Below are 23,749 nucleotides of genomic sequence, written 5' to 3'. Positions count from 1 at the left end.
TGGGTCACACTATGGAGACTTAACTTTAGATGGAGAGGTCAAACCCCAAAAAGGAGGGAAGGGGTAAAAAAACAATGGAAATAAAAATTAAAAATAAAATAAAATTCAAAAAGGACCAAGAGGAACAGAACCATAAGGGATCACAGTAACCAGGTGGATAGCCCGGGCGATGTATGCATGGACATCGAGAGAGAGGAGGAAGGGGGTAGAGGGAAAGGAGGGGGCATAGGGAAAGGGATGGACAGAGGAAAAGGAGGGATGGACAGAGGAAAAGGAGGAATGGACAGAGGAAAAGGAGGAATGGACAGAGGAAAAGGAGGAATGGACAGAGGAAAAGGAGGAATGGACAGAGGAAAAGGAGGAATGGACAGAGGAAAAGGAGGAATGGACAGAGGAAAAGGAGGGATGGACAGAGGAAAAGGAGGGATGGACAGAGGAAAAGGAGGGATGGACAGAGGAAAAGGAGGGATGGACAGAGGAAAAGGAGGGATGGACAGAGGAAAAAGAGGGATGGACAGAGGAAAAGGAGGGATGGACAGAGGGGAGGAAGAAAGGGCCACAATAGGTCATGTCCTACCCACAAAGTCGTGAAAGAGCTGTGAGCCTCCTTGGGAGGAAGTAGGGAGGAAGGAGTGCATTCATAGTCAATGCTGTAACATTTCAATGTATGTACAACAATTATACTTCAATATGGTGCACAAATATTTTTCCTTCTTTATCTTGTGTGGAATTAACTGGAATTGTGACTTCACAATACTGTTTTTCTCATAGAAGATGCTCCACTCATTGTGATGCATTACCCGCCAATCAGTGATTGCAAGCTGAATTGACAGGGCTCTCCGTGCATGTTATTGGAGAGAGAAGAGATTTGTCATATCCTTGTGTCCTGCTACAACATAATATCCAGCCTTTTTTCCCTTTTTCCTTCTACTGCTGCTCTAGAATATCATTTCACATATCCCCTGCAGTCCCTTCCAACATAAAAGAAAACCTAAGAAGGATTCTCGCACTTCCACAATGTGGTCTTCTATATGGACATATCTACTTATATGGCACATTTGATCAGTTCTGCTTTCACTCAGAGTGCTATCCAAAATTATTCCATAATACTTTGTCTTTTTTATATAAGTAATAATTTTTTTCCTTAGTAGTTCAACAACTATAAAAATAAATTCATTTTGTTTCTCTTTCACCCATCTTCAAATTTTAAATGTTGCTCTTTCATTACTGGATATCTCCCACCATCAACTGAACCATCTCTAAGAAATTTCCCATGTTTTCTGATGAAATATCTTCACAATAATTGTGGAAAGCACAGTTTTTCTGGGCTAAAAATAGTTTAATTTCAGAAAGGCAATGTAAAATGTTTCTCTATTTCTTGGTCTTATCATTATTTGTCCATGTAATTTTAAAATATATTTACAGTACAACTGTGAAGATGGCGTAGGCTTCAAGAATAATTGAATCTACCAGACATCTAGTTATCATTCTATAGTTGTTAAGTTCCATGCAACGTTTCATTAAAGGAAAAAAAAAAAATTCTAAAAATTATGAGCACACCCAATGATAATTGCCATGGCCCAAAAATAGGTATTGTTTATATTTTGCACATGTATGGGGCCTCAAACTGCAAACTGCCCCTTGTTTTTTGAACATCTTCAGATTTGATTAAAAATGGTCTGGTTGCCATTAATTTAGATACTCTGCTATTTCTTTGTTGTCACCCTTGCTAAGCAAAAATATTTTCCTTTCTTAATATTTCTTGTAACACTAGTTGTCACTTATGCTAAAACAGCCTTTTGGACACTGAATCCTTCTGCTATATTGACTGATTAGAAAAGTTTTGATCTATTAGTTACTACATGGTGTAAGACAATGTCCTCATGAATCAGTACTCTATCTGCTCGAAGTAATTTTCGGACAAGAAGTTTAGAACACTACCACACAAAACCCTGTCTCTCTTGTCAGTTATTATTGCATGACTACCTCATTCTACACCTGGTAATTGATGTCTTTTTTACATACAAGCACCACAATGACAATTATCATAAAAACATTGAAATCAAAAACTATTTTGACATCTTGCATAATTCATGAAAGGTGATTGTTTACATGGACAACCTTTTCGTAAAAGATCTGTTGGAAACCATACTCTGTTAATATTCATGAAAATTTCTCTTTCATCAGAAAGCCTGGAAGTGTACCAGGCAGACCAGATCATCTCATTAAAAATTGGAAATGAAAGCTGCTGATGCACTACTGACTGTATTTTCATACAGTCTTTATGGAAATTTATTTCTCTATTATTTTCTATCAGACTTTTTGACCTGTCTATAAAATTAGAAGTTACAAGGTTCTACAAGAGTAGTACCTTTTGGAGGAATCAATTTAGTTGTACATGCTGGTGATTTCTTGTCATCCTGAAAGATTTCGTCATATAATTCAAGCTTTGCTTGTTCACCCAAAGGGTCAATAATTCACACAAACTGTTCTTTTCCCACGTAAGAATTCAAACAATAGTTCAAAAAGTCAATATACAGTCCTGTTCTTAGCCTCCCAGATTTTGAAGAAGTTGTTATGACATTTTGATACTTTTGAATATATTCATTTAATGTTTTTTAACTTAGGGGCCAAAGTTGCCAATTGCTTCTTGTAAACAAATACTTGATGTAGGACTTTTCCAGAGAGATGAGAGCACACTGAATGGTACACATATGTGTCACTTTATTCATGTTGTGCCTTTTGACAAAAATAATTTTGTTTTCTTTGTCCAATACAGTCCTGTTGTACACCAACTGATACTCAAGCTCTGGAAAGTGAAAACAATCAAAATTGAAGTATTTTGTGAGAGAGTTGTAAAAATAAGAGAGCAAAATGAATCTCTAAATACTTTGCAATAATTTACCTGTCTGATCAGTGTTTATAACAAAATCCTTGGTATCAACCTGAACGACTAGGTTCAAAAAGTGGCTGCATAAGTCAAGGTTTCTTCAATCCTCTTTTTTTAAAACAAACTTTGTCATTTTTCATTAACGACTTCCATGCTTATTTTTGACTTTATGAACTCAGGTGTCAGCAGGTTTAAGTTCAAAATCTGTAAATTATTGTGCTGGTGCTACGGCCTACTGCTGTAATCCCGAGTAGTCACTTGTTGATCATTGTCTTGGGCTTCAACAAAATAATCATATGTCCAGGAATTTATTATTGTATGCTTATCAAATTGACTGCCTCCTTTCTTTATTTCTCCTTCCCACTGGGATATGTTTCCATATGGGATGAGCCCTTGCAATATTAACAACTTTAATTCCGCAATCCAAAGAAAGATAGTCTACTTATCTTCTTTTTTCTTCTTATAGCTCACATTCAACTGATGAAATATGGTCTGCGACTTTTTCAAAATATTCCTCATCACAGTTTTCATTTTCATGAGCAAGTTTATCATCAGGCACAAGTATTTCTTCAGCCCGCATGTCCATCGTACTTCTTGGGCCAGAGATGCTGGAGTTGGTGGCCATGTGTGTATCCGGTGTGCTTGCTTGTGAGTATGAATGGTTTGTATCTCTTTTATTGATGAAGGCTGTGGTCGAAAGCTGTATGTAGTGTTTAATTGTGCCAGTTTGCAACTTAAAGCACCTACTATACAGTAAGCAGCAATTTGTCTTTTCATACACTGTTGATTAACATGTTACTTATATATTCACCTCCCTTCCTATCTCCTTCCTTTCACAGTTGTTTTTAGTGCATTATTTTTTCCACTTTTTATGTACCCTTCACATTTTAATCTATCTCTGGTTCTCACTACGAGTTGCTTATCATATCTGAACTGAAGCTGGTACACCGCTTATTATTGTACTATCTTTGGCTCTCTTTTTTCTTTTTCTCCTTTCCCTGGCATAACACAGGGTGACAAATATAGAATTATATGAAAGAAAATTTAAATTAGTTACAAACTACAGTGTGCACACAATTTATTCAATGTGTAAATGCCACTCCAGATATTCGAATTTAGGTTATGACAGGTTCAATATCCTGCCATCATTGGCGATGATGTGGCGCAGACGAATAGCGAAATTCTGCAGGGAGACCTGCTGAAGTGTCGGAACATCGAAGCTGTCAATGACCTCATGATTGGCTGTTTTCAGTTCAGCAATGGTTTTGGGGTTATTTCTGTACATGTTGTCTTTAATATACCCCACCAAAAGGAGTCAGATGTGTTCTGACCCAGAGAATATGGCAGCCAATCAAGGCCCATGCCAGTGGTCTTTGGGTACCCCAGAGCCAGAATGCAGTCACCAAAGTGCTCCTCAGGACATCGAACACTCTCCTGCTTCAATGGGGTCGAACTAAATCTTGCATCAACCACATCTTCTAGAATCAGGGGCATTTTGGACATTGGGGATGAAATAACCTTCCAAAACCTTCAAGTACCATTTGGTAGTCACTGTGCCATCACGGAATATCACACTGACTACTCTATGACTGGACATTGCACACCACACAGTCACCTGTTAACGGTGAAGAGACTTGTTGATTCGGATATGTGGGTTCTCTGTTATTGATGAACTCATCCCAATGAAAGTGAGCTTCACTGCTAAACCAAACCACATGCATGTGCATATTAATTCACATCGTGCCCCACAGCCAACCGTGCAGTTTGAAAGTCCTAACACAAACCATTCATAAGTTATAACGATTTTATTTCATACAGATAGATAATTGTTACCCAGCACGTCAGACGCTTTTAACCTGGGGTCTGAGCGACATGGCACCTCTCCCATCCCATTTACGCCTCTTCCACTCAATTCTCCTTTGCTCCCTAAACAAGCAACCTATAGTTTGGAAAGTTGGGAGTACTATTTTGTTATTCTTTCAGTAGTGAAGAGAATTGCACCTGCTGTAGATAAGTAATGGTCAGTACTTTAATAATTCCCTGACAAGCAGTTTTCTTTTTATACAAGTAGTTCTAGTTACTGTTAACAATTACATTAATTCCTCCCCAACCTGTGCCTTTGACTGAAGCACGTAAAAATTTCTGCATGTTCTTAAAGACTAATCTGAACAATAAGAAGATGAATTTTTGCATTCAGAATAGTTCAACCAAATTTCAAAATTAGGTTAAAAATTGTTATCTGCAGACAATTTTATTAAAAGTTCCTATCTGCCTTTCAAACAGCTGGGAACAGACACTTGTGATATATATGATTATTAAGCAGCAAAATTCAAAGGTAATTTGATTTAGTTAGAAAGAGAGATGAAAAGTGCAAATGACTTATCTTTCTGAGCCTCATATGCTTTAGCATTTAGAAAGCAAGGTCACAAACAGTAAAATTAGATCCAGTATGAGACATTTTAATTGCTGGTCTACCTTCCCTACTTTTGATAAACAGCCTAAGTTTCTAAGTGGGCCAAGGGGTCAATGGATTAGTTTTAGCAGTGCTGAAATGGACGAACTGTACCATTCCATGTTCTAATGTGTGGAAAACAACTATATGGTCTGATAATTTCTATGCTCAGAGTACGGCTTCCTGATTCTATACAAATATCCTCAAATCAAACAGTTTAATTTTACTTAATTGGAGCATCCACACATATGGAGTTAGGCATGCAGCATGAAATGACAAAGAAAACTAAAGCACTCGCGAATCTACACTGAGATTACCAATAGTTGGTTCATTATTGCACCAAAAATACACTGAACAATAGGGTACTACAGAACTTTCAAGATTTTCAAATTGTAGATAATATGTTACAATCACTACAGGTTATATTCCGAAAGAGGATGACAAGTAAGCAAACTGTCTTGCTTTCAAAATGCAAAGTTATCATTTTACATGAATATATTAGTATAACATACTTCACAGTAGCTTTCTTGAAGTGATCTTTATGGATTACGTTGACAACGCATAAAATTTCAGACGAAGATTGAGTTTGTATGCATTGGTGTCATGTTACAGGGTATTTCTGATGCAATTCTTTTCCCCACTGCTATGGATCTTACTGTAATTAACATAGTGATTGGACAAATGTGTCTAAAACATCTCCTGTGCTAATATCTAAGATTAGCAGGATTCGCACAGAGTAAAATTTACTCGCATGAGAAGTTTCCACGCTTTTTATCATTATTGGAACAATTACTAAAATGATAAACTATCAGATATTCAGTCAAATTATTTGAAATAGCCTTACAATACTTTCCTGAAAGGCATAAGAAATCATACACAACTTTTTTTTTTTTCAAAAATTTGGCCACTGTCAAAGCATTTGCTAGGTGGTACCTCATCAGTACTTCATAATCTCTAACTTAGACAACAAATAATTGCTGTAAATGTTCAGCATAACTCAAAACTTGCAAATAAATTCATATGGCTTTCTCACAAACTCTACTTTTGTGAGACAAGTGTACTTTTTTCTGGGGTACAGATTTTTTGCATTTGTTAAGAGACTTAGGTACCCACTTGCAAGTCCTGTGCTCTTAACCTTTCTATAACATTCTCAAACTTCCTGTGATGTTCTCCCAGCATTTTTGAAGGAATATTCTGACCAGTGACTGCCACTTCAGTTCTCAATCCCTTTTTGATATCCATATCTTTGAACACAAACCCCGCACTTCCAAGCCAAAACCTCCTTCAAGGATGATGGATAAAAGGTTACCACACCACACAGCTCCAATGGGGCTCCAGGGGTTGGTTGCTGATTTATACCATGCACAAGATCAAACCACACTTACGTTTATATAATATATAGTGATTTGTTGGTTATGAATGTTAAAGGAACTGTTACTGCCGCACTCTCAATATTCTTTATATCACAATAGAGCAAGACATCGAAACATTGCACTCTGAATGTTTAGTGGTTTATAATTCCTAAATTCACTGTTTTGGTCAATACTGGAACCATTACATCACTGTTACTTTACGTCATGTTAATGACAGCTCCTGATGGTGCACATATCTACTAAACATTAACGTCCCTAAATTTCCCTTGTTCCAACCAAAAAGCACATTCAGCACATGTGACTGAATACCCATATAACCTCACACACTTCTACTCTCATAGACAGATATCCTATGGCTCCTAAGTACCCAGTGACTAAACCACGTATTGCACTGTGAAACTGTGCATGATAATGCTCAGGTGTAAACTAGTATATAAAGCATGCTAGAACAGAAGACATTACTAGCTATAAGTCTTCCAACCTGCAAATAGTACACATTGTCTAATACATTCCATAACATAGTTTTTATCACTAATATGATTCATGGAACAAGTATTTATCAATGGTGTCAAAGATTTACGCAGTGTCTTAAACATCCATGGGTGACATTACCAATAATTGTTGCGCCTACATCCTGTATATTCAATTCATAAGATTTGACAGTTGTTCATCAAAAATAAGAATGTGCATATCTGTACATAGTACATGCTAATGAACATTAAATAAATGTAAAATACTTATTTTATAGATTAGTTATGATGTCAACCAATAGTGTCTAAAAGAAATGTAATGGACGATGAATGTCTGAAAAGAATGAGAACTATGTTCAGGTTACACACACACACACACACACACACACACACACACACACACACACACACCCTTACCTTGCATAAGTAGCTCAGTACTGAGAGGACAGGGTGGAAATTAGAGTATTCAGAGTGAAGCTCATCAGGAGACCTGAATTCGATTCGGCTGCACAATTCAGTGAGAAGTACTAGATCCAGTATGATCGGACTTGCAAGTAAAGAATCCTCACATGTATTGTGAATTACTATAGTATTATGTCCTCCCATCATTATCTCTGAGATATATTCATCCATCGCTCTTTTACTGTCACCTGGAACAAGTCAATGGATATAATGGTCATCATTACCATAAAGCACCTGCACAGTTTTTATACTTACACAACAGACAACTGTAAACTCACTTTTTGAAAAGAATAATTGGTCATAACTTTTGATAACACAAAATATCAGTTTTTCATGACAATATTTTTGTTCAGTTAGGAAATACAATACATGAGGTCTTGTTTGGCATCTATAGTTTTAAAGATAGAATAACATGATAATTGTCACTACAACAATTTTAGTAAATTACTACATTGAAGTGCGTGTGCGCACTGCTTCCTCGTCCGATAAGTTGAACAGAAAAGTGATGCATTCTAACCACTTTATTCAATTCCACAAACTTTATAATAACCACGTAGAATAGCAAAGGAAAAAAAGAGATGAGGTAAGGGCATATACACAGAAACAAAAATTGTATTTCTTGCAATGTTGAGTGACTGCAAGAACAAACTTGAGTCAGTTTCCTTCTTCGTTTTATTCTTCCTCAGCATTTGTCCTATAATGTAGTGAGGTCTACCCCTTGTAGCTCTCTGTCTCCATTTGGTGTGATTCTGTGCTGGGTCAGGATGGAGACTCACTATCTTGAGGTCTATATGATGGGGTATCCAGCCGATGCTGTGTCAGTCTCATGACAGGTTGTTTATAATCAACTTTCAACCAAAGCCCACACTTTGCTAATGATATGCTATAGGTATGAGTCCAAACCACAATAGACTGCTTTTCCTTGTCCTCTCAATAAGTGCCACCTCTTTACTGCCTGCAAATTTCATCAGTGGCCATATGATCTTGAAGTGTCAGACCAGATGCCCTTTGAAGTACTTTGGTTTGCACCATACAAGGCAACTGGATGGCTTACAGAGTGGTATATTTTGGACTTTGGATGGTCCACGATCATACACCTGTAACTGCCTGCCAGTGATTTTTGAGCCAAGGTTTTTGAAGCGATGTGTTTCTGGCAGATCTGTACTGTCATCATGCTGGCATTCATAATATTTGCACCTGTTGACAAAATATTCAGTCTTCTTTGCCTTCAGACTTAGTCCAGATGGTCCAAGGTGGTTCTTCAATGCTTTGACTTTTCACTGAAGATTGTTCTTGTCTTTATTAGCCAGAAGAACTTTACAATATAGCAACATCCAAGGTGCAAATTTCTGAACGTCTCTGGTGAAAGTGTGCATATTTATGATGCAGAGAAGGGGAGAAAGAACAGATTCCTTTATTTACACTTGCAGTTAAAATACTCAACAGAATTAACTGATAATGCTCTTACACAAGTCACACTGATCAAACATTTTACAATAAATTTAAAACTTCATAAAAGAATTGGGAAAGCATGAAATTTATGGCCAATAATACTGCAAACAAACAATGGAAACTTTAGGTAGGAATATCAACAATGTGGGAAAAGATAGATTGACACAATAAGTTGCAGACAGGCACAATTAAAAGACACTTACTCAAAGATTTTGGCCACATCCTTCATCAGAAAAATAGAAACACACATCATTCATATGCACAAACAAGCACACTTCACACACACTTGACTGCCAACACCGGCAGCTCAGGCCGGAAGCCGGACCTAGATACTCAGGTTGGCAGTTGTGTGCATGAGGTGTGCTTGCGTGTGTGTATGAATGGTGTGTATTTCTCTTTAGATGATGAAGGCCATGGCCAAAAACTCTGTGTAAGTGTCTTAATTGCGCCTATCTGCAACTTAACAAGTCATGTTTATGGTAAATAGCAATTATTTCCTACATTGTTAATAGCGCAAACAAACTTATTTTAAGCAGAATATTTACATCACACATACATGTTTTGTTTTCTGGAACTACACTGCATCACATCTGAATGTTACATACAAGATGTGCACATGTTGCTTAAAATGCACACTAACAGTTGGATGAAAAGCGTGGGGGAGTCGCACGAACCATGGCAACGCGCCTTAGACCGCACAGCTACCCCACACAGCCATTGGATGAAACAAGTAAATATGGTGTCAAGTAGTCATTCCTCCCTTTAATGACAACATCTTTCAAATGAGCAGCTCCCTCTGTGTTACACAGAAAATCTTAGATATGCCAATGCTCACAACTAGAAAACTATGTACTTAGAAGTTACAAATGCTCCAACATTCTGAATAATATAGAAATCCCACTGTTCAAAATAATTACTGTATATGTATTGACTGAAGAGGAGTATGGACGCTATGTTCCCATTCAAAGGCAACAGTGCAGACAACAGCTACATCATCACCAAGGTACAGAGATGAGCTGACTAGACATGTTACAAACTCAAGAAGACTGTCAAAATCCTCACAGTTGAATACGCACATGATTTTCTACGTTCACAGTAATGACTCAGAAAATGCCACCTGTTGTAAACCACCCCCTGCTCTCCAAGTTCACGGCCCTCAAAATCACATGAACAAGCGCGCGCACATGCACCCCCCCCCCCCCCTCCACACACACACACACACACACACACACACACACACACACACTCTACATGTAATACTCACCTACATAAGGCACATATTTTATTACAACACAGTGATCCGGTTTTTCTTCTGGTTTGTATAATATTCTGTTTGACTCCACCATGTCATCTACAACACTGCTTTTAGAAATCTGAAATATGAAATGAAGATCATATAGAGTAAGAAATTGTTAGAAACTAAAGATGTCTAAACTTTTTCTATGAACTCAAACTCTTACACAATTTAAACTACAATGCACATACAGAATAGAAAATCCAGGATGGACTGTAACAATAATATAAAAAATATAATTGCTATTCATCATATAGCGGAGATGCTGAGTCACAAAAAGAGCTTTTAACACCCAAGGGTCTCACACACACACACACACACACACACACACACACACACACACACACACGCACGCACGCACGCACGCGCAACTCACACACATGACAACACTTCAGAAATACTCTTTCTACACTGGTTTTTAATATCCCATTTACATATGAATGTTCCCTCATTGTAATACATGTGAAACATTTTAACTTTTAAACACAACAACAATATGTTATATTACATATGCATGTAAATCAACTGCATTGACTGAAGAAATATCACATATAATATGTCTATATTAAATTATAATACAAACTATCATTCCAGAAAAATTGGTTTTCCTCATTTTATAGTCTCTACTGTAAACCCTACCAATATGATTTGTAGACTGTGCAACTAATATGCACAAAGATAGCTAAACAAATATTTGGTAGGTTGGAATGCATACCTCCTTGGACCGAAACTGTTGGGGTGCCGACAGATTACAACCATCATTATTTCCAAGATGATTGTAACTCACTATAGAAACAGGCTTAATCCCAGCAGTCACCAAAAAATCCACTAACACTGATTTCAGTTTTGTCTGGCCAGATTTGAAGTCATCTCCACCAATCAACACATTGTGTTGCTCAGCTAGCTGAATGCAGCCAGGAACAAATGTGTTTTGTGGAGATCCATTTAAGTATGGACTCTGCCAAGCAAAATCATTCCCATTAAAATTATTTATGAATTACACTATTTAAAGCTACACCTAAAAGTATGCTAACACAACATACAACACAAACTCAACCTGAGGGAGTGGTTGAATTAGTATCTTTGATAATTATACTTTTAAGTGCCATACTTTCCATATTTGTCATTTCACTTGAGTCTCATGTAAATAAATAGTGGACGTCAATTGAACAAGTAGTTTGAAAGCCGAAGTGCCTTACCAGGTGTGGTCCCACTGAGAATGATATGCCCTGGCTTCCCCACGGTTGTGTCAATTAACTGACCCAAGCAGTTATGGGGAGGACCTATGGTTCTAACAGGCTTCCAAAGCACTGTGCAACTTTGCATTTTCACACATATAAATTGTAGCCACAAGTGAATGCAGCAATCAGTGGTTGAAAAAAAATCCTTAGAGCAAGCATGAACTGAACATCAAATCTTTGGATTAACAGTCATACAAATTCACACAGGCACTGAGCTAATCATTTTAATGAATTATATTGACTATGTAACTGTTGCTAAATTTCATCGTAATGTACACAGAGAGCAAGCTGTTTAAGTTTTAATATCTCTAGTAACAAACATATTAGCTATTCATTACAAATTTTGGACAGACAATATCTAAAACTATTACAAATATTGTACAATTGACAGAAGCACCAATTGCAAGAATGAGAGAAGAGCTAAAAATAAATGACATCAAAGAATCAGACGTAACAAAGAAACTTAAGAATAAAGTATTAAATTTCAAAGGAAAAGACAACATGGATTGAAGAGACAGGGTACTGGAAGAATAGGCGACAATGAAGAAGAAGAAGAAGAAGAAGAAGAAGAAGAAGAAGAACAGAAGTAATTAAACGGTCTAAGTTGGTTAATATTAAGCTCAGAAATTACAAAAATCAATAAACCTGTAGCTCTTGCTGTGACAATCCCAAGCATAGAGGACAACCTTACAGAAAAGCCACAAAAGAACTTAAAATATGAAAGAATCTTAGTGGCACCACAGGGAATAACAGACCAAGTTTTAACTAGATGAGCAAGCATTCAAGGCAATTGAGTAAAAATGTTTCCAGAAGAACGAAGCTAACTAAAGAGAAGCCTGAAGGGATAATTTTGAGGAAACCCAAATGATTATTCCAAAAATTACACATACTGTGCCAGATTACAATGTCTTCTTTTTTGTAATGCCTTGCATTTTTTTCTCACCCAGTATCTCAAAACTTTGATGGTTTAGAACCATTTCTAAGAAATTATAATGGAGACATAATTTTCAAAAGATATACCAAATTTGAACAACAATATGGAAACGATGCAAGAAAAGCATGCTTGAACATAAACGCAGGTGCCAGCCAAGCTTGCAGGTTATGCTATTGCATTCGACCACCAATAGCACCTGTGCAATGTCTTCAATACATTGAAAGTTTCAGTCGTGGTCACAATAGTGTTCTATGTAGTCGTGACTGCATTATGTCAGAGCTCAGTACAGTCGAAAGTGGGCAAATTTTTGGTGCTTGTATGGTGAGCTTTTTTTCCGCAGTTGGAGTGTTGGGTGTTCCAAGAAGCACTGAACCAAAGATCTATACAATATACAGGGAAAGTGGGATATTATCATCTGTTAAGTCATAATGCAGACAAATGTGTGTGTTGAATGATGGTGACAGACAATCATTGAAGAGGATTGTGATGAAAAATAAGGAGACGACAGCTACAAAATTCACTGGAAAACTGAATATCACACTCACGAATTCTGTAAGCACCAAAACAACATGAAGGGAGCTCCTTACGCAGGAAATTGCAGGATGAGCTGGAACTGCAAAAAAACCTTGTCATCAGTTATACAAATGCCAATAATAGGAAAGCATTCTTTCTTGGCCACCACAGTCACAAGGTCAGAATATTACTGACTCTTTGTGGTCTACTTTGGAGAGAAGGGTATGTGACTACTATCCACCTTCATCATCATTATATGAACTTGTCACAATTTTGCAGGAAGACAAAGACTCCCTTGAAAACCATACAGGACGTGGATTTACCACTCTGAGATGACTGGAAGGTGTCTTGAATGCCAACGGGATTCCTACTCTGTATTAGGCATAGTAATGTGTTGTGTTCTTGGTGTTTCTATATTTTGCCCACCTGGAGTAACTCATGTATTAAAATAGATAGTACTGCAGTTACTAAGTGATAAATACAAAAAAATGCTAACTAAAAAATAGATGCATATTTTAAATATACTTCTTTCAGCAGAACTATGAGTGCTGAAGTAGCAGGCACAGGTAAATTACAAGCTGTAAATATTTTAGCAATAAAAGATGTTCCTTAAACTGAATTCCTAGCATTATACATTTTATTCACTCAACCACTGAAGTGACCCCTTCTGTGATTAATCTAGTGGTTAACATCAGCGCCTATCATGGGGAGGTTCCAGGTTTGAGTCCTGTGGCCGTCTCACATTTTTCTTTAGTGGAAAGATATAGAAAGGGTTCAATCTGATTCTTAAAGACCAACTGAGAAGCTGTATAAATTACAAAGCAGTGGAACTGATGCACAAGCCACAAAAGTGCCATCAAATGAAAAAGACTGCATCAGGCTGTGAACTACATGCCATATTTTCAGTACCAAACTTTAATAAATTAATAAAGAACTTACACAAGTTTGAAATGTACTTCTAAGTAGTTCACTATTTTATTATCCCACACAGTGATTTATAATTGAAAACAAATCAAACAGACTTAACGACATGCATTTCCAATTTAACTTGCAACATATCTATCCTAAAACAATGAACATATGCTTCCATTTTATCAGCATTTTTCAAAGATTAAACCTTTATTTCCGATACTGTACGTAACGCCATGTGTGTTTATCATAGATATGACTTGTAGAAGTTCTCAATTACTCTCTCTCTCTCTCTCTCTCTCTCTCTCTCTCTCTCTCCCCCTCTCTCTCTCTCTCTCTCTCTCTCTCTCTCAGTACTAATTTTAAAAAATGTTGGAGCAGGAGGAAATACTCCAGTCATCTTCAATTTCTTTATGTTTAACTATTTAACTATACTGATGATTAATATTAGTCCTGTTTCTCCTACAGCTTGGATATAAATAACATTGATTTCTACAACCAAGACATTAATTGCACAACCTTACTTAAATAGTTTATTGCCATTACCTGCCTTTGTTTTTAAGGTAATATGTATTACTACTTACACCCTCCAATATAGAAGCAACAGCGTACAGTGTTGATGGAGATATTTCACTGGCATTACTTTGTATGGCTGAAATCAAATTTTCACTTGTGTCATTAATACCCGGCAGAACATCACAGAATCTTTCAGTGTTTGCTGTCCACAGAACTATAACTTTATCCAGTTTCTTCATCTTCTTAAATTCACGAATATCTTTTCGTATCTGTTCAACCTGATCCCACTTAGTCCCAGTGAGTACGTTATCTGCACGTCCAGCCTGAAAATCAGCACGATGACTGAAAAAATTGTCTCTTCAATAAATGCTACACAAAGAAATAAATCCATCCATCCACAAACTCTTAGTTTACACTCACACATATCCATGAGGAATTGGTTCTTGCTTACAGAAGGCACACATGTATCAAAACCCACTTAACAAGTTTCAAGAACCTATGTTAAGTGAGGAATCTATGAATGCACTCCAAACCCCTATGTTTCGCTCCTATAGTGGCAGCAAAGGACAAGATTAGACCAGTTACAGAATGCATAGAAGCATGTAAGCAGTAATTCTTATGTTCCATATGCAGACTGAGTTGAGAGAAATAATGGGATAGCGATACACAAATAGTATCGTGTATACAAGATATGAAAGGGTACCGCTTTCGCAGAGCTGTCATCCGTACTCAGGTGATTCATGTGACGGTTTCCAACGAGATTATGGTTGCACAATGGGAATTAACAGGCTTTGAACTTGGAATGGTAGTTGGAGCTAGACACATGGGACATTCTAATTTTGGAAATGGTTAGGGACTTCAATATTGCGAGATTCACAATGTTAACAGTGTGCTGAGAATACCAAATTTCACTTATTTCCTCTCATCACAGACAACGCAATGGCTCATGGTCTTCACTTAATAACCAAGAGCAGTGGCATTTGTATTGACTTGTCAGTGCTAACAGACAAGCAACATTGTGTGAAATAACCACAGAAATCAGTGAGGGACATGTGACGAAGTTATCTGTTAGGACAGTGCAGTGAAATTTGGTATGAATGGGCTACAACAACTGAAAATCAATGTAAGTGCCTTTGCTTACAGTACAAGATCGCCTGCAATGCCTCTCCTGCACTGGTGACCACATCGACTGGATGCAAGAGGACTGGAAAACTGTAGCCTGGTCAGACGAGTCCCAATTTCAGTTGGTAAGAGCTGATGGTACGGATCGAGTGTGGTGCAGACCTCATGCAGCCGTGAACTTGAGTCATTCACAAGGCACTGTGCAAGCTGGTGATGGCTCCATAATGGTGCGGGCTGTGTTTGCATGGAATGTACTGGGTCACTGACTGGAAATGATTATTTTCGGCTGCCTTAAGACCATTTGCAGTTATTCATGGACTTCATTTTCTCAAACAACACTGGAATTTTTACAGATGACAATGCACCATATCACTGGGCCACAATTGTTCACCACTGGTTTGTAGACCATTCTGGACACTTCGAGCAAATCATTAGGCCACTCAAACCACTTGACATGAATCAGATCAAACATTTATGGAACATAATCGAGAGGTCAGTTTGCAAACAAAATCTTGCACTGGCAACACTTTTGCAATTATGAACAGCTACACAAGCAGCATGGCTCAATGTTTTTGCAGGGACTTCCAATGACTTGAGTCCATGTAAAGTCGAGTTGTGAACTGCACCTGGCAAAAGAAGGTCCGACACAATATTAGGACTTTTGTCAACTTAGTATAAATGGAATGGGAAGAAGCTCTAATATGTGTTATGATGGAAAGTACCCTGTGCCATGCACATGATGATGATGATGATGATGATGATGATTATTGCAGGTCGATGAATGGCAAGATTATCAGAACCTCTACAGAATATCAATTAAATGCTTATGGAAAATAAAGTTTTTCCTTGCAAGCAATCTTCCTGGGACAATGGCCCGTGGACACACGTTAGACACTTTAAAGACTGCCTGGCAATAACGACATACCAACAAACTAAAATGTGTAATAAAAAATCACGCATGGAAGTGTACACTTCCGTATGCAAATTTGTGCCTTTCCCATTCTTAAAGCTATATACAGTCATGACAAAAAATATTAAATAAAATGAGAATTAGCTGAAGAAAGTGCTAAATGTTACTGCCTGGTACATGTGAATGCTGATACTAATAAAAACAGGAAAGAAGTCAATCACTGTGAGAACAAATATATGCTGGGTAACAGTCCTATACACAGATGTTGGAAGTGCTTAAAAAATAAATAAATGATAGCAGTTCTCAATTTAACAGTATTTACTAAAGGAGAAATGGACATACATTTAAAACTGTAAGACTGATTCAGATAACCGTGGCTGGCTTGATCACTGACTAAAACAGGATGAACCAGATACTCTGTGATACAGCAAAATACCTACCCAATAATTTAGGCAGCAGTCATGACAACACACAAAATATTAAAGCCATTTCCACAATCATCTCATTGTTTTAAAACCATGGGCTATAGCATTACCATAAAAACTGTTGCCCTATTGTGAACATAAAATGCATTCAAGTAAGATGTTGTGCACCTACAATAATATGGCACAAAGACAGCACATTAGTGGGCCATCCTGCCAGAGGAGTGGCCTGTGCAGCAGAGGACAGGACCCTCTTCAGTGCGACTTCTTTCCATCTGTGTTACTGGAATGATGTTCACCAAGGCAAAACTGTAGGCTTCATCAGCCTTAATTTATTACTTTGTACATCCAGCCACATATTCTCCCACTGACATGTAACTCTGATCCTCAATAATGAGGTAATATCAGTCAAGGGAACAGCTTGAGGCAGTACATTACTTATCTTGCATGCATCCCTTGCCGCAAAATACTACTACTCTCCCTTGATGTTACAGTATGAAAAGTGTGTGTCATATGTTCTGTGCCACTTTCCTGGGTACATTTGCTGAATGGTCTGCACAGCATCAGGGCAGACAAGAAAGTTATTCCATCAATTTCACTATACTGCTCCAGTGCCTTTAGGATTGATAGAGCTCTGCAACAAAGACTGTAAAAATTCGTCCAGATGTTTACTCTTAAAGACACAATAATAGAAAACAACTAAGTAACCTATAGTATTTCTCACTTAGACCCAACAGTGTAAATTAATTTCACTGCACCTCTAAACACACATAAAATGCTTGCTTAAAAGTAAAATTTGGTGTACAAGATCCCTTGCACTTTGTCAGATTTAAAAATTGCATTGCTCTCACTACTAACAATGGGGGAGCATATTTGTTCCAGTCCTGTGTTAAAACATTCAGGTCCTTCATTCTAATTCTAAATTATCATACTGCTCTTCTGTGATTTAAATACATTTGTTCTACTGACTGTTGGACAAGAAGATTAAAGGTCAACTGGGGGATTAACCAGAAATTATATGCATGTTGCACCAAAGAGAACTTCTACCGGTTGGTTAGAGGTAGTTCCCTTGTCTCTACAGAGGCTGGGTTTACCGAGCTTGTCCCAAGCTCCAATGCCAATCTCATGTCCTTATAGTGAGCTGATTCTAAGATTTTTAAATGGGAAGCTTGTTCAGAACCATAAACAATATAGCCATAGTACAAGATGTGACCTATCAAAGGCTCTGTAAAATACTGGGGTACCTATAAGCTCCCAACATTTGACACTTAGTTTACAGCATTTAACGCTCTTGCTTGGAGATGCTTCACATATACCAACCCAGCAAGTTTCTCATCAAAGATGATGTCCAAGAACTTTACTGTTTCCTCAAAACTAAGAGTGATGTTCCCCAGCACCAGTTTGCATCTATTACAAACATTACCCATACGCACGCACCTCTCTCTCTCTCTCTCTCTCTCTCTCTCTCTCTCTCTCTCTGTGTGTGTGTGTGTGTGTGTGTGTGTGTGTGTGTGTGTCGAAACATTGAAGCCTGTCTTTTTGCAGCTGTCTTGAGATTGAGAGTGAAAGACAAACAGATGATTGAAAAATCATCCACAAAAAGAGTGCACTTAACACTCTCCCTCAGGGACATCATTCTCCTGGGTATGTCAGCCAGAGAGCTGGCAACCCAACCTAAAATACTGTCCTGAAAGGAAGGGAGATAAAAACCTGCAACAACAGTCTAAAATTAATTCCTAGACCAGCGAAGATGACCGAGCTTGGAAAGAAGCATGGGGTATATACAACTGCATTATTGAACTTCTTTGCCAGTGGGGATGGTTTTTATGAGGGTTACAAATGCTCAAATTAATATTTGTCAATTAATAAATGTAACACTGCAAAACTAACAAACTGTTATTATTTTAAACATACTCAATGTTGTCACAGAAAATATAACACAATGTCCTCATCCAAACCACGGTCTGTCCTCTAATTGGTAAACAATTCTCATTATGTCAATATGTGGTACTCTGATAGTTTTTTATATATGCTACTAAGATTTGTTTCTGCATAAGCAGTTCTGTGTTTTGACCAGTGTAATCATGTGCGTAGTCCATATGGCTACATGGAGATCTTAATCTAGAGCTATTTTATTAACACTAAACAGAAACAAAAACAAATACCACCCGACTCTACACAAAATTAATGACAGCATTACAAGAATAAAAGAAACTACTGGGTAAAAAGGAAAAAGTCACAACAGCTTTTTAATTGGGTACCTGATTATCTGCAACAAAATCACCAAAGAAAATAGCAGGTCGTGGCTTCATGTTTTTCATATGTGGATAGAGTTGCTGCTGTAAGTTCCAATTCAGAACACAAGCCCTTGCCATTGCATCAGCCAAATTTAGTGAAGATATATCCCAGCCATCAACTACCACATCATTGGGATTCACCATTGGCAGCATGTCACTCATGGGAACATAAACATCTTCACCACCATCGCCAACTCCTAAACGGACTGTAGAGGCCTGTGTTATTGAACCATACCTGCAACAAATTTTAGTATTTATTCTTTAAACATTTGTATCATGAGACATCTGCATTTCACATGGGTGACATACATGTTTTTAATCAAAGATTTAATTAATTAATACAATTATAAAACAATTTACTGCACGTTTTGCTACTGTCTTTCTCTGTAGTGTTCTTAATTGGTACACTCCCAGCCAGTGTCTACGGGATGGACAGAATGACAGAACGATTTAAGCGACAATCTGGTGTAGATATTTCTCATTATCTCCACATACACAAATCAGTACCCCAGATGTTATGATTCAGCAAAATGTTTTAAATTGTTTCACTCAATAAGATATTGAAATATTCATCACAAGCACTGTCTTCTTCACTGCAACCAGTTTGTTTCTTCTCACAATACTTCTCATGGGGATACTACTATATGGGAAAGAAATTGGTAAAATTATAAGGCTTACCCAGACTCGTTTACTGTGTTTCAGTTTCTCATGTGTTCATTTATGTGAAAGAGATTTCTTCTATTGGTGAAAGAAGAGGTGGGAGGGGGAGAGAATAATGATTGTCTTGTCATAAATTAATTGAATGGCAATTCCTCCCACATTACAGTTTCAAAATTCCTTACAATGTTTTTCTGCAGCATTCTTACAGTGACAATACAGTAATGAAGAACTGGTCATTTATCCACTAACAAGAAGTATCCCAATTTGAATATCATGTCTTCCCGAATTATGAGATACTTGCCGTTGCAACTGCTTTATCATGAGAGGATGTGGTCTGGCTTCTTTGGTTTTCAACCACATTGTATCTGGTGACTACTGTACGCATTTGTACGGAACATGGCCTGTAAGTGCTACAATGTATCTGTTAGACTTTTATGGCCCGAGATGTAGCGCGCTCTTTGTGCTAGTGTGCTTAGGACTCTGTCATTGTCGAGGGACATTACAGCTGTAAGCATGCAACTACAAATCATTGTGTGTGTGTTTACAGTAGACACTGTGTTCTAGTGTGCCATCTGGTCTTCATTTGATGACCACATCCACAAATAGAAGTTGGTGGTTGCCCACTAACTCCATCATGAATTTGATGTTCTGGTGCAGCAAATTCAGGTGTTGTTGAGTCTCATAGGTGCATCGTCCTTGTGGCCAGATTACTATTGTATCATCTACATACTGAAAAAAGCATGAGGGCTTGTAGATGGTCAATTCCAGTTTCTTCTTCAAATGCCTCCATAAACATATTGGCCATCATTGGTGATAGTGGACAGCCCATCCCTGCTCCATTTGTTTGTTCGTAATAATTTGCATCGAACAGAAGGTAGGTTGATGTAAGCACAAATTCAAACCACTTGGTTAGTACTGGCAAAAACTTTCTCCTATGAGGTTTAGGGCATCTCTTAGTGGGATCCTTGTGAAAAAGAGATACTATGTCAAAGCTTCCCATGAGGTCTTCTTGAACAAGTCAAACAATTCTGGAGCTGCTGAATGAAATGCACCAAACTTTGTATATGATACTGTCATTTGCCCACAAGACGGCTGAGCATCGCTGTCAGACGTTTCGCTAATTCATACGTTGGTGTGCCAATAATGCTAACTTGGACAAAGAGGCATTTCTTGCTTGTGTAGATTAGGTAGTTCGTAAAGTGTAGGTGACACAGCTGCTCATGACTGATGTGTCCTCACTGTCTTTTCGACTGGGAATGTATGTTGGAGGAGTTTGATGGTCTTCCTCTTCATTCAGTTGATAGGATTGTCCTCAACTTTCCTGCATGTGTTGTCCTCTAATAGGTCATCCAATTTTTGTTTGTGTACGTGATGTGGTAGAAGCACCTTTGTCTGCTGGCTGGATGACTGTCTCAGAATCATCTCATAGCCACTTGTTTAAGTGCTTTTCTCTCTTCCTAAGAGACATTCAGCTTTGGCAGAGCTGCCCTGGTAAGTGTACAGCATGTTTCAAATTTCATTTCCTTTGCACATCCCATGTAAGTGCAAGAGCAACCTGTTCCATAACACTGATAAATTCTGCTGTTGGTATGGCCATTGATGCTGGTGCGAAATTTAGCCCCTTTCCTAACACAGAAAAGGTAATATTGTCAATTATTTTCTCTGTATGGTTAATGACAGTTCTCCGAGGTTCTTCTTGCAGTGGTTTAGCCGTACGGTGTTCATACTTAGCAGTTTGTCTGCAGGTGGCTGATTGCCATGCCTTGGCTTGAGATCAGCTATCTGCATCCATGAGCCAGGGGAGAGCATCAACATCAACTGCAGGTGGAACGAGAAGTGTTCTCTTGAGGTGTCGCTGAGTCTGCATCGGGTGTACTGGATCCTCTCCCTGACTAGGGACAGGCTGGCTCTTCTCATGATCCAGGTTGTGGCTGGAGTTCTGATGTGATGAAGGACCTTCACATAAGGTGGTACGATTCGGTTCTCTCGGCACCTCAGCAGAAACCTAAGTGAGGCCAAAAGGTGCTCCTTCCTGTTCTGAAGCTAGTCAAGCTTCTTAATTTTGCTGTGCATCACCTCCCCATAGAAGTACAAGAGCTGCGATTTCAAGTTCTCTTGTGTAGCAAAATCTTTAATAGTTCTAGGGTATTCAGCCAGATGCCATCATCTCAAAGGTGTGATATTTCGGCAAGCCAACTTGCTACCATCTTTAGGCATTCTGGATGACTGGGTGACACGTGCTGGGTGCTGCCAAGTTGTTGCAACAATCCAACACCTCCTAGGATTGCATTGTCAAAGAAGCTGAAGAGATCCAACTGCATGACAGGCTAATAGATAAGGACACCAATTTTCAAGTAAGCAAGGCCTGGAACGCAGGCTGGAGCATGACCAGGACACAGCAGGAATCTATGCAGAGGTTGGCTCCTGTCGCAGCTGAGGGGGGATGAAAAAGCATGGTCATCTTGCCAGCAGAGATTCGTATCCAGTGCCAGCCATAGTGCTAATAAAGCCCCTGAATCGACACCTGACACAGTGCTTCCCCCACCATGGCATCAGGTCCATTCCACAAGGCACTGGCTGGAGGGGGTGGCAGGAGTGGGGAAGATGCAAAAGCAGCACCCAGCAACACCCAGTCACCAGGAGCAACTGAAGATGAAAATAAGTTGGCTTGCTGAAATATCACGTCTTTTAGACAACAACACCCTGATGAATACCTGAGATCTACTCAAGATTTTCCTAAAAATTTAAAATCACATATATGCAATACTAACAAAAAGTATACCTCTCAAAACAGAAGTAGCTGTGTTGTCGCACGGTCTATTATGTGTCGCTTAACTGTGAATGTGGAGTTTCAATAAAATGGTTAAAACAAAGCAGAATGGAATAGCACACACTCTTGCCAAGTGAAACATGTGGACATGGTAAATCAGTTTTTGTAAACCCACACTGCAGTAGTTAAGTATCAAATTCCATAATGCTCATAACTATTCAGATCTGTGTCACTAGTTGCTCCATTCCCATTTTCAATCATCTCACTGAAAGTACATGTTTATATTTTGATAACAAATAAAGGAAGATTATACAACAACAACTTCTATTTTTGGAAATGTAACTCTGTAAGTAATGGATGAGTTAACATATACTGTTTCAAGTTAATGTTTAGCCTTTTGTCAAATAATATATCAACTGCGAACCTGATGGCACAACTGTATGTTACACAGGACTGTACCTTCAGTGACTCGTGCTTCTCTAGTCTTTATATCTGTTGATCTGCAAACATATGTACACAAATGCAGTTTTACAGCTAAATCATATTGATAGAGAGCAGAATTTATACATCTAAAAACAATTTTTACTCAGTTTTAATTGAGCTTTGTAAGTAAATTGAATTACAAAAATTTAACAAGTGCTTCAACACGTTACATTTGCAGCATAGTTCTGCATATGAATATAAAGAACTATCATCTTCAACCATACACACATAAATTCTCTCTAAATCTTATTTCAGGCTACCAAGAGGTTCTAAGAAACACCTAGAATAAAAGTGAGTGGCTATGTTTACAGAAAATATACACATTTTGTTACAACACACATTAAAAGTCTTAATTGCAAGAATAGCTATACATAAATTATAAAGATTGCCAAACTACTACAAATCAACATTACAGCTCTAAAGCATAATACAATACAAATGACAATAGCTATACATGAATATCAAGGTCTTTTATGTAGTTTATTATACTACTCATCACTACCAGCAAAACTTCAAAAGGATCTCTCTATGCATGTGTGGAACATGTTGATACCACATGCACAGTTGTGTCATTCAGTA

At 38.0% G+C, this 23,749-nt stretch overlaps 1 protein-coding gene across 3 annotated transcripts in view; it reads right to left on the bottom strand.

Moving 5' to 3' along the window:
- LOC124776266 (inositol-3-phosphate synthase 1-A) overlaps positions 1-23,749 on the bottom strand; it is a 79,492-nt gene that overhangs the window by 5,644 nt on the left and 50,099 nt on the right. For all 3 annotated transcript variants that reach the window (XM_047251163.1, XM_047251164.1, XM_047251166.1), the window contains 5 exons: positions 19,222-19,492; positions 14,575-14,829; positions 11,109-11,351; positions 10,364-10,472; positions 7,603-7,835 (listed from right to left, as the gene is read on the bottom strand). In XM_047251163.1, coding sequence (XP_047107119.1) covers positions 7,603-7,835; positions 10,364-10,472; positions 11,109-11,351; positions 14,575-14,829; positions 19,222-19,492 — 1,111 coding nt within the window. The remainder of the gene's footprint in view (positions 1-7,602; positions 7,836-10,363; positions 10,473-11,108; positions 11,352-14,574; positions 14,830-19,221; positions 19,493-23,749) is intronic.

This window comes from Schistocerca piceifrons, chromosome 2 (assembly GCF_021461385.2).
Source record: "Schistocerca piceifrons isolate TAMUIC-IGC-003096 chromosome 2, iqSchPice1.1, whole genome shotgun sequence".
Classification (NCBI taxonomy): domain Eukaryota; kingdom Metazoa; phylum Arthropoda; class Insecta; order Orthoptera; family Acrididae; genus Schistocerca; species Schistocerca piceifrons.
This window is presented reverse-complemented; position numbering and strand designations above follow the sequence as displayed.